General features: G+C 39.3%; 1 protein-coding gene across 1 annotated transcript in view; it reads left to right on the forward strand.

Moving 5' to 3' along the window:
- The first annotated feature begins 1,501 nt into the window (after window positions 1-1,501).
- Window positions 1,502-12,372, forward strand: part of slc9a8 (solute carrier family 9 member 8) — a 30,325-nt gene continuing 19,454 nt past the window's right edge. The window contains exons 1-7 of the mRNA XM_038722416.1: window positions 1,502-1,849; window positions 2,482-2,663; window positions 4,039-4,119; window positions 5,008-5,066; window positions 10,135-10,218; window positions 10,901-11,002; window positions 12,077-12,111. Of these exons, the coding sequence (XP_038578344.1) occupies window positions 1,524-1,849; window positions 2,482-2,663; window positions 4,039-4,119; window positions 5,008-5,066; window positions 10,135-10,218; window positions 10,901-11,002; window positions 12,077-12,111 (869 nt within the window). The 5' untranslated portion in view covers window positions 1,502-1,523. The remainder of the gene's footprint in view (window positions 1,850-2,481; window positions 2,664-4,038; window positions 4,120-5,007; window positions 5,067-10,134; window positions 10,219-10,900; window positions 11,003-12,076; window positions 12,112-12,372) is intronic.

Consider the following 12,372-nt stretch of genomic DNA (forward strand, 5'->3'; position numbering starts at 1 on the left):
CAATCATTCCCCACCGGGTCCCCCCGCCCCGGCCGGAGAACCTCCAGTGCTTGAGTAAAGGTGTAAACCTAAACCCACACTCCGGTGTTCTGAGTTCCCAGTACGGTCAGAGTAAGCTAGGTTGACCAGTAGCTGCAGGCTAACTGAGCTATTAATTACATAACGGCAGCTAGTTCTCAGCAGTTAGCTGAATTTTTACAGCAACAAGTAAGTTAAATCCACCTGGAAACTACCGTCAGTCACAGAGTTGAGGTAGAGGAGCAGGGGAACAGCAGAGAGAAAACCAGAAAATATGTTCCATCAAATATGATCCAGTTTCAGCAAAATCAGTGAATAAAGTTGTGCTTTCTTACAGTAATCAGTGGTGCCCGGTAGAAACACTATTTTTCAGCAGCGTGATAAAAACAAAAAGCTTTTCATTGGACGTTTTCCAGGACACTCTCTAAAATATCACGAATAGGCTACCTACAAAACAACATTTTGGGCCAGATCCTGCCATATGACATAGGCCTAGTGCAAGGCATCATATAAAAACATTTGATTTCATGGGAATGGGATTTTTCTCTAAAAATACACTGAGCAGACAACGCATCTTTGATACTCTTCTGCTTTAAATTTGCGTATTTGGTATTGAAGTGATCCAAAAGTAACTAAAAGTAAGCAAGCTACATTACTTTTAAATCTATTTAGTTTAACAGGATCCGTTTTACTCATATATATATATATATATATATATATATATATATATATATATACATATGGTACTGTGTGTTTGTATATGTATATATAAATAGATACATATCTAAACTGAGAAGACTCCTAGGGATCCTGTAACAAATCATTATGAAGGTTATAGTCTAATGTTCCATTTTGTTGGAACTGTTTTATTCTTCTATTATTATTTATTTTTGTTTTATACTGAGGGGTATGAAAGCATGTTTCTGATATTTTGTCCAGGCCTACATTAGGGTAGACTGGTTCAGCCTCCAACATGATCATGAAGCTGAATCAATGATCATGATTCTGGGTAGGCCATCTCATGAATGCATGTCTTCACTGAAGACTCAAGGTCATTACAACACAGGGTTGCACAATTAAATGTAAGTTTGAGCCACAGACAGAGAACATACAAATACTGACATTTAGAATAGAATAAAATATATATATACAGATTTTTACATACATATACCTATACACCCACAAAAGAGTGTCTTTATGATAGACACACTTTTAGCTACACTTTCCCACAAATGTCTTTATTTTATATTAATTTTAGATATGTTTATATAGTGTTGAGTACACAAGAATTACTGTGAACCATAGAAATTTTATTTGTACCACTGACGTTAGAATTTTATCCACTGTGACAAATATTTGACAGTAATTTAGTTGCGTCAAGCTGTGTCCGTTTGTTCCTTACATAGACTGTATGGTTCCTTTGCTATTCTTTGCTATTTGGTAGGGAATTGTAGTCTTTATCTTGGACTACAATTCCCAAACCATAACCAGGAAGTGGAGTCGTGATGTCAACAGATATCTGTCGACATGGAACTTTCAGTCTTTTTTTACTACAAAACGTTGCTTTCGGGTTTAAATTTGCTGGTTTGAGAATGAGAGGCGTTAGCCATAAAGTGTTGTTGCTGTTCTTTTTGCTTTTATTCGTAAATTCGTGTGTGCCAGAGCGAGTTGAGAGGGAAATCTCGTCGGACCTGCGTGAGAGAGATGACGGCGGAGGGGATGCGCACCAAAAGGAAAATACTCCAGTTGAAAACAAGCAAACATTAATAACACACGAAAAACAGGGTCGACTCGATTCAAACGAGCCACAGAAGGATGGACAGTCTGTCAGGTTTGAGCCAACAAATATTGATTTCAGTACTGTCTTTGCAGTAACTTAGCCCATTGTTGTTAGCCAACTAGCTAGCGATAGCTTCATTCGGATCTTGATATTAGATGGGTTTCCAATGTGTTACTTTATTGTAGACGTTAACAACTTAAGTAGGAGATAGATTTTTGAATTCGTATTAAGATAAGTCTTATGTAACACATTTAGTCGTTTCTCAGCAGCATTAATGTTACATAATAGGAGACAGTCCAAAAGCAGTACTTAAAAATGGTACAAATTTAAACAATTTAGGTTAAAAAAAAAACTTGCCTTAATCACACCAAAATGTCCCTTCATTTGGATCTTTCTAGTTTAGTCAGGTGTTTATAGCCCTATGAATGGTGAGTTCAAATGAAGTTGTTGTGACATCCCAAAGTACAATAAATTCATCTAAATATTAATATGGAAAAGTTTAGGAGGGTTCTCTGCTCTCCAATTATATCTCTGTATTATTTAACAGAGCTTTAAAAAAAATATGATTTGAACAATTTGAATTCTGTAATTTGCAATTTATATGGAATCCAGAGCTATTTCATTGACTGATTGATGTTGTGGTTCACACCAACATGCCTTTTCTCCTGACTGTCTCCTTGCAGCAAGTCCAATGACACTGATAATTACAGTAATGAGACCCTCCTCTCTACAACGCCTACTGTCAAGCCAACGACCCCAACACCCCCAACCCTCAAGCCCATTCTTCCCGTGCAGACAGGGGTGAAGGCCCAAGAAGAAGAGCAGTCCAGTGGGCTGACCATATTCTTCAGCCTTTTGGTTATTGGTAAGTTGTCTCTCTGTTTCTACATTGCTGAACATCTATCTGACTCAAGTCTTATTTTCCGTTGCAGTTGGTCAGCATAAACTCCTCACCCACATTGTTTTCCAAGAGAAATCTAGTCTAGCATTCTTCTGAGCGTGCAGGACAGGAAGACAGAAGGAAATTAATCCACACTGGAAAATATGTTCATTATGGTTTACACAATATGCATAACTTAGACATACAGCTAATGATGGAGGGCAAATGTACAGCCACTTTAGTGTGTCTGTAAATCAGATTTTAGGGTGAAGGAAGTGGATAAAGGAAAGGATGCGGTTACACATGAATTTGCGTAAGGTCACAGAGTGCTTTTTCCCGACACAAAGTGCCCATTATGCACTTTTAGTTCACTTCAGGTTTAGTAACATGCTTACCACTGTAAGGGTTTGGACCAAGGAAACTGCATAAATCATGCATAAGGAAACCAATTAAACTCATTCACTTTGTAGACACAGAAAAATGTTATTTTCTCTTGAACCAAGTATTTCAATGTAACAAACGTTTGATTGGTTGCGAGAAGCAAAACACAGTCATTTGTCTTCTAAAGTTAACACCATTTCATCAGTGGTTTGCCTGAGATGGCATAGGTCAATAAATAAGAGGCCACCTCAGTACAATCTAGAAATTACACGAGTCATAAATAGCACTTACTGGAAACCATTATGTACCATTTCCCTCCACAAGTGTACATGCTTTTATTAGGCCTGAATTTAACATCTCCCTTATGAGAAAACAGCCCAGTTTGATGAACCAGTGTTGCAGAAACTTTCTTGTGATTATCTCATTTGTTGCACTGCATTTCCCCAGCATGTATGAATTGTTGTTTACATTATTGTGGCCTTGGGGTTTGTCATCTTAATTATGCGTACGCACTGACTTAGCACATTGATAGACGTGGTTTCCTATGGTTCTATCACAGGCTAATTGTATGTGTTAACTGGGAGCAATTATCTTTTATTGTACAATCCTAGGTCTATAAATGTACTATTTAAATGTCAAGCAACTGCTTTGTAGTCGTTTATATCAAGCAAGTGTATTTTAACTAATTTGTATAAAATTATTTTATAGTTAGGCTAATTTGATATGAATTCAAGTATCCGTTCAAACAGTCAGTGAGAGGAAATCAAGTAAGAGCTGGATTATACAGTTTTCATAGACATCCCTGTTCAGTATACAACAAGTTATGTAGAGGGAAGCTGTCAGAGAAAAGATCTTAACTTTTCATGATGTGAGACTTATTTTTGGGCTGATCTGAGTTGGTGTGACATCGTGGTCGGGACATGGATGTATTTGTCCTGAATATTCATTCAGTGGTCTTTGCTCTCCCTGCTCTCCACAGGTATCTGCATCATATTGGTGCACCTGCTTTTCAAGTTCAAGCTGCATTTTCTTCCAGAGAGTGTGGCTGTTGTGTCCCTTGGTGAGTACTGTGTATTTAAAATGTTGTTCTGCAAAGGCTGGGTTAGGCTTTATGATGTTTCTGTATTTAAGTAACTAATGTTTAGACTGATTTGGGACTTTGCCACAATACTCTACTTATACTTTTTAGGAAAGTTGTTTGTTGTGGAAAAAAAAAATAATTATTTCAAAGATACAGCTTTGGTTTTTGTGTGAGGTCACTTGATTCTACTTCCTCCAGTGCCTTCCATTGTTTCCCTTTTTACACATTTGTGCAGATACACTCACTCAAACTTGTGACACACATCTGTCTTGACCTTAAAGGCCTTTCCCTCTCATGCCCTGTGCATATTGAACATGAGACGTGGGCTTGTCTCACTGTTTGGAGCAGGGGACTCTGCTGAAGAGAGATAACACTCTGCTTACAAATCAGGAAGCGCGCCTTTTCCTTCCTCATCACTTCCTCTCTCTCACCTACTCATTATGTGTCTTCCCCTGCTCTATCCCTTTCTATCTGCCCATATATCTGGGTCTTAAACAATTCTTTGATGGTTGTACTTATGTCTTTTACGTTTCCTCTCTCTCTTTTTCTGCCCTTTATACGTCTTCGTATTTTCCTCGCCCTTTTAATTAATGTTCTGCTGGGCTGTGTAACAAGAGAGCTGAAAGCCCAGGGGGACTTTGTCAAAGACAAAATTAAGACAATAGTCCTTTTACACTCTTCGTATCTCATTTATCCCTGAACTATAGTGGACGTTTCCCAGGCATCCATTTGTTTTAACTACTAAAATATCACTCCTCGCTTCAGGTTTGCACTCCATCTGTATTCTGGTTGTATTGAAATTTTTATATGAAGTAGTAAAATATTTAAACAGTGGTGTTGTTTTTCATGTCTCCTTGCTCTTTCCAGGGATTCTAATGGGAGGCTTCATTAAGATCATTGAGTTCCAGGAACTGGCCAACTGGAAGGTATAGTTCGTCTCCTTGTTCACACCCTGCTCTACAGCTCCTTGTGTTAACACTGCATTCACAATTAATGTTGCTCCACCACCCCCACTCACTACACACACACACAAAATACACAAACATATGACATGCAATGTGGGAACATGTTTGAACAAGTTTTGTTCTATGTAGATATTGCATCACATTCAGTGTAACCCCTTGAAATATGAGACAGATTTGCTTTAAGTCCATAAACAAAAGGGATGCACCCACTGCATTCTTGATATTAACTGTCATTTAGAGGGCAGGGACAAAAATCAGCATCAAAGATGTTTGTTTATTGAAAACATAATACGTCAAAGCTTAGAGAATATAACCAGCTTTCCTAGTTCTTGTATGATGCATTTTCTGCCTTAGCAAATTCTCCAGGGACATCCCTCCCACCCATCCCAACTCAAACATTTATTGTCCCAGTGTTGTAGTTTTTCATCTCTCTTTCTGTGGCTGTCTTTCATTTCCTGGCCCCTGTTTTTGTCACAAATCTAATCTCTCTATCTCCGCTCTGTTACCTATAGAGACACACACCATTGTTTGCCGGCTATCTTTCCCCTCTGTGTCCCTGTGAGCCCTCCTTTTTTTCTCCTGGTTCTCACAGCCTTTAATTAACATTCCTTGTTCTCTGCCAGTGAGTGGGAGAACGAATGAACAAGAGAGGTAGATGGAGAGCGCAAGAGAAGGAGAGAGAGAGAAACAGATGCAGAGTGAGGGGGAGGGAGGAAAAGAGGACAGGTTGTGTCAATGTTTCTTGCACACTGGGGCCCATTGTTTTTTAGCCTGGGGGCCCCACGATGTTGCTGAGTCATCAGCACTAGTAACCAGAGCCCCTGGAGCCCCTTTCCCCCATTTACCCATGTATTGGGAATCTCTAAACCGCTATCTCTGTGTTTGTGTTTAGCTTATAGCAAGCAGGCCTGCTCACCTGTCCATATATGGTAGGCAGTGGCTTCATGACCTGTTGTGAAAATACAGGTTGATAAAAACAAACTGTCTGAGTAGAAGTTAATGAAGTTGCATTGTGATTTGCAGCAGCTTCTTTGCAGAAGCGTGGATATGCTAAGTGGTTAACAGTCAGCTGAAGATTTCAAGAGATCCAGGGAATGTTGCAAATCCATTATGTCTGACCTATTTGTTTTTGAGAGAGCCCCTAAGAGCAGGATGCACCATGTAACCTGTTGTGAGTAAAACAGCCAGTGGCAAAACTGTGATTCCGTCAGTGTCATTCTGTGTCAACAAGTCTTTTGAAATTGTGCATACAGTGCTTACAGGTTTGTGCTTTACCACCACAGCCAATGGAAGGTCTCTCTCTCTCTCTCTCTCTCTCTTTCTTTCTTTCTTTCTTTCTTTCTTTTCAAGTGCTAGCTCCTCATGCTTGTAGTGTAGCTACCTTTTTAAGGTTGCACCACCTCCAGCTAGCATGTTTCTAGCTAAGCTGACCCACTTTGCTGATCAAGAACGCTTCGGGGACTGCCCCACAAACCACCAAGGGTGTACACACAAACCCCTCAGGCAGCAGCATTGTGTCATCACTGGCGTTGCCCTCGATTTTCACCACCAATCTGCTTTCTTAGCTTTCTGCTACCAACCCCTCTATCTCCAGTCCTCTTCCAGCATGTGAAGAGGAGCTTTTTTTCCTAACGTGCCTTTCTGGTACTGTTAACTGCTTTTCCTTTTCTCTCATCTGCCCATTTCTCCCCTGTGCTGTGACACAGATTGAAGAAGAAATAACATGCTGGCAAGAAGTAATACGCTAGCAGCAATTTGTCTCTTAGGCAAAGCAGAGAAAGATACATAGGTGAATATATTTGCATCCACAGTGTACTCCAGATAATAATTTAGTTTTTCCCATGTTTTCGATTTCTATTCTTTACTGTATTATCTGGGCTCATCGTTTTTCTTCAGTGGTTGCAGTGGTGTGTTTTAAACCCCAAAGGGCAGCACATACTTTTAATAAATCTCTCCCACACCACGGACACAGAAAGCATTACAGGGAGAGCTATTTTAATTGTGGTTTCAGGGGCCTTTTTCCCCATGTGGTGATGTCACTGTGTGTCAAAGCTGAGCCTCCAGGGAGCCTGTACTCCGAACGAAGGTCTCTCTATCACGCCTGCTCATATTTTTCTGTTATCTCTTTTAACTGTGCTCCCTTCATCTTTGGCATTCATCCTTTCTCAGTTAGTTCAAGCCCTGTCTCAGCACTTCACTTGAGTATGCCCATCCTATGTATCCATTTCATCTCCCCTTCTCTTAGAACATGTATTTCTCTGCTCTCTATCAAAAATCAGTGTTTCTAAAATCTCATTGCACCCTCTCAGGCCACATCTTTCCTCACGGTTTCAGGATGAGGTCAATCTAGGGCATTCTGACCTAAAATCTAATCAGCCAAAAGCATAGACTGTATATTTATAAAAATCAACATTTTTGATAATAGTTATTAATCAAGCAAAAATGCCAACCATTGGCTGGTTTCAACTTTTCAGATGTGATTATTTGCTGCTTTTCTTTGTTTTCTTTCATCATAAAGTAAATATCTTTTTGGCTGTGGAGTGTGGCACAACCTCCAATTTAAGACGTCACCTTGGGCTCTGGGGAATTGTGATGGAGATTTTTTCAGTGAATCGAGTGTTTGACAGATTATAGATGATAATTGTAACCCTTAAATGAAACCCAACTAAAATTAATCGCCTATCACAAATAATACAAATAATGCAAAGCACTAGCCTGCTGACACCTTCTTATTTAAATATGTGTAGACATGTGTAAGCAAAGTCAGTGTTTGCTAGTTCAGCCACTCCAGTAGCTTGTGTGCATGCATGCAGAAGTACAGCTGTGGTTGTCAGATTGTAGTGCATGCATGGCATACCGTCTTCTGTCTCAGGTGTTTACATTCATTCCTGACCTTTAACCTGCCATGAAGGGTAGAATTCTGCCAGCGATTAAATCTCAAGAAAAAGTGGTAACCTGGAAGCATTCCTTGTTGGCCTACTTTCCCTGAAATTTGAATGCATAATAAGACACAGTAGGCAGGAGAAAAGCATTTTACTTCAGCATACATCCTGCATAGGCTATCCTCTATGCCTGACCTATTTTTAAGAGTTCGTAGCCAGAGTAGTGTAGGTTGCTGTAGGTCTTTAATTTTATCGATGTGTTCATCTCCTTTGCAAATCGCATCATGCTGCTTTAGGTCTTAGTTCTGAAGAATTGGTTTGATGGGGAGAAATAGATTATAAATTCAGAAGATTATGAAGCTAGTCATGTCATCATGTTTTGATACATTGCCAGAACAGTTAATTCAATTTGACACAGAATGTATAATAATAGATAATTGAGTAAGAAGTGTTTCCTCTAGGTTTTTTTTTCTTCCCAGCAGCGGCGGGAAACGGTTTCGTTTTAATTGGGTGGTTATGCTCTTATTTGTTAATGCTAAGTACTAATTTGCCAATAATCATAACCATTCACGCATAACAATGAGTTCAATGCTTTGAAAGTCAACCGTTTTTTAAAATGTCCAGCATCCGTCTAGGCTGTGATTGGTCTCTGCCTGAGGAGGAAATGCTGAACTCACTCTGTTATTTACTTGGTTGTCATGACTTCGAGTGTATTTTGTAGCAATAAAATGTATTTTACAAAAAGCACTAATTGTAGATTAAAACTGTCAGATGAACGTAATCTCATATCTAGCTTAACCCCCCAGCACTTGTTCATTGTTAATCTACAGCAAATCAGATCTCTTCAGTTTTCACAGAAATGGATTCTAGGAAACCCACATGAAATGTGGTAGTGATTGTCTTCATGTGGGGTTGAGGGTCAGGCTCTATCAGCTGTCAAAACCTCATCTTACAATGAGAAAATTTGTAGACTGAATGCAGTAAATATGGGCCTGCCCTCTTCCGTCTTCTGACAGACACTGCTGTAGTGTTAACCATGATCCAGAATTAGATCAGATGAACATTTCTCTTATGCATGCTGTATCTTGACATTTACATTACTAACACAGATTCTGCACAGAACAAACTCGCACACACACACACATACAGTGGCTAATGCATGGTGCATCGTGCACAGACGCATTGGCATCCAGAGCATAATGCATGGGCACATGATGCCTATGCCTGATCTGGGTGGCTGGCCCATTTAGCTGAGAAGCAACAATGATTTCATTATATTGCTGAAATAATCAGAGAGCTAAGGTCACTGGGATACTCTGTGTGTGTGTGTGTGTGTGTGTGTGTGTGTGTGTGTGTGTGTGAGAGAGAGAGAATGAGAGACTATGAGAATGAGAGATTAAAAAAAGCAGGTAGTCATGTGTCTTTTTACAGCTTATATGCAAGAAAAGAGCATGTCAGTAGTAGTGTCTGAGTGCATAAATTGGCTGGCAGGCATTAGCCTCGACCAGCACCCGATGTGTTTGTGTTTGTCATCCTGAAGTCAACATCCAAATTTGTTTTGTCAGATAAAGGACTGTTGGTAACAGCTCAGGCATGGCCTCCTTCGTCACCCTTTTCCCTCTTCCCCGCTTAGTATTAAGTCAGCTGATCAGCACTGAACCAACCTTCAGTGGTCAGATGAATAGCGGGGAATATTTGTAGAGGATTACATAACAGCCACAAGCACATGTTTTATCATTCAGTGACACACACATAATTTGCTCATATGTTACGGTACTGATAAGCATTAGGATTTGTGTTTGGATCACAGATCATTGTAGGCTCATTCAAGATGACAAAACGTGACAGAGTGTGTACTAACGAAGTCCACGTTCACATTTTCTTAGAAAAATGTAATTTGTTCAATTAAAAATGTTTAATGTTCACTGTACTTTGTAATGGATTTAATTTGAAAGGATTGATGAATGCTTATGCTACCCCAAGCTCCCAGCTAGTTGAACATGGCATTTTCCCTTACCGCTACAATTTGTTACTATTAGCCAATGCGCAACTCCAAGCCAAGGTTACAATCATGTGTCTGTTATATTGCCAGTGCTGCTTTTTTACTGTGGCTTGTATGTAACCTTATCTCTGTCCTTCTCTCAAAGGAGGAAGAAATGTTCCGACCAAACATGTTCTTCCTTTTGCTTCTGCCGCCCATCATCTTCGAATCTGGATACTCATTACATAAGGTACAGCATGGTTAATTTACACAGTTCAAGACCTTCAGTTGAAAAATAAGGCACATTATGAATGTGATGTACTTTAAAGTAACAATGCAAACCAGTATATGTGTTCAATCAGTCCGTTGCCTAAATTGAACAGGATCCATATGTGCAGAGCAAGAATTGTAGCCACAGCTACTTTTATTTACTTAAAAATAAATAAACAGGGACCTAACCAGGCTCTAAGTTTGCTTATGCCTTAGGCAGGCAGTGGCATGAAAGCATAACAGCATAAGCACCTCTGCTCTCTGTCAGTCATGTTTTTCCTGTATTGTTTTTTTTTGTTGTTGTTGTGTTTGTATTCTAGCCTGTGTTAACATTTGTCATATTTTATCACTAAGGTTTAAAATGAATTGGCAAATGCAAAAAGATATCTCATTACATTTTATTAGTCATTTTGAAGGATCTTAATGGCCTTCCCTTTCTTCTGAAACAATTTGCTTTTATCTCAAACAGGGTTAAAAAGGCTTGTTTGTATACATTTTGCTCTATTCCTACTCACAGTGAAATTATGACAGTTTTCTCTATTCCTGTACTGTGCTCTACTTTTCATTTTAATGCTGGCAACATGTTATGTAACACTATGTAACTTCAAATGTCATGCTGCTAAACCCATGAATACTTAAGCTGCGTGTCCATGTATGTTCAGGGTAACTTCTTCCAGAACATTGGCTCCATTACTCTCTTTGCTGTGTTCGGCACAGCCATCTCTGCATTCATAGTCGGAGGAGGCATCTATTTCCTTGGGCAGGTGAGGATTGTAGTAGTTATCTATCAGCGACTCTGGCATCGTCAGGGCCTGTTCAGAGAAAGAGTGTGAACTGAAATATTTTGACTTTCCTGGAACAGCTTGTTAATACAAAGGTTAGGTATCGAGAGCTAAAACTTCCAAGAACTGTGGACTGTAGACACGTGCATTTCAATTCTGCTTATCGATTCCTAACTTTTTGCATATGTCGGGCACGCCACCGATTTAAACTGCAGTGAGCATTTTACAGTCCATAATAATTGCACTTCTCTGCCAGGTCCTGCTACGTGGAGCTAACATCATTTGTTAGGCAGTAAGTTAACAAAGCATGCGAGAAAAGGCTTCTATTTACATTCCTGGATCATAGCGGACCACAGCAGATGCTCAAAACATAATCACACAGCAAAATGCAACACCTGCGATAAGGATATTGCAAGGAAGGAAGAATGAATCTGAAGGAATGCAGCGTGTTCAATGTGTTGCGTTCTCCCAGCTACAGTGACACCCCAGATACAGCTAACGCTAAGAGTAGCGACGTCTTACGCTCAGTCAACACAGACGAGCTGACATTCACCCTTTATATCGAAGGTAAACGACTGATGTCTACAAATTATTCCAGTATATATTTATCTTAAATACGAGTCCCCAGAGACAGTACTCTAGTACAGCCACTCCTTACACTTTAGCCATGTAGGTGAAGATGAGCAAAGAGAAAGTGGATGATTGTGGTGAAGGGGTTGCAATCAGAACTGAGATTTGATAAGATCCAGATTTAATAAGAAGAATTGGAATCACAATTGATAAAATTTAAACAATGCCCAACCCAACCTTAGTGTCTAGTAGGCATTGCTGTCTTTTCCTTCTTCAAAATCTTTCTCTCCTATGGATGTAGGGCTCTATGAAATTCATTTACATTTCTTTTCAGATTCTGTAATTTTCTTTTCATTTCAGGAGAAAATATGAATCAAATAATTGAATCAATATTATTGAATGTAGATGTTGATGTTATCAGATCTCTTAACAATGTGCCTGTGTCATGGAATGTTTTTTGTTGTTTTATTTGTTTGTTTTTTTCAGGCCGATGTGATCTATAAGATGACCATGACCGATAGGTGAGTATTAGTATTCCACTCTAACTAGCTTTTATACTGTATGTTTCTTGCATTCATCAGACTAACAAGGGAATACAAAAAAATGTGGAATTGATTAGAATTGGATATTATTATTTCATACTAGCGACACCTTCAGTCTACCTTAAAGTTTGAATGAACCAAACCTGGGAAACAAAAAAAAAAAAAAAACAACTTTCAGTAAGTCGCAGACAGCAGGATAAGCTATCTGCCAGAGATGACGGACAGAAAAGCAGTATGCTA

Source organism: Micropterus salmoides, unplaced genomic scaffold (genome assembly GCF_014851395.1).
Source record: "Micropterus salmoides isolate LMB-PRFRI ecotype aquatic unplaced genomic scaffold, ASM1485139v1 Ms_hic_scaffold_16, whole genome shotgun sequence".
NCBI lineage: Eukaryota > Metazoa > Chordata > Actinopteri > Centrarchiformes > Centrarchidae > Micropterus > Micropterus salmoides.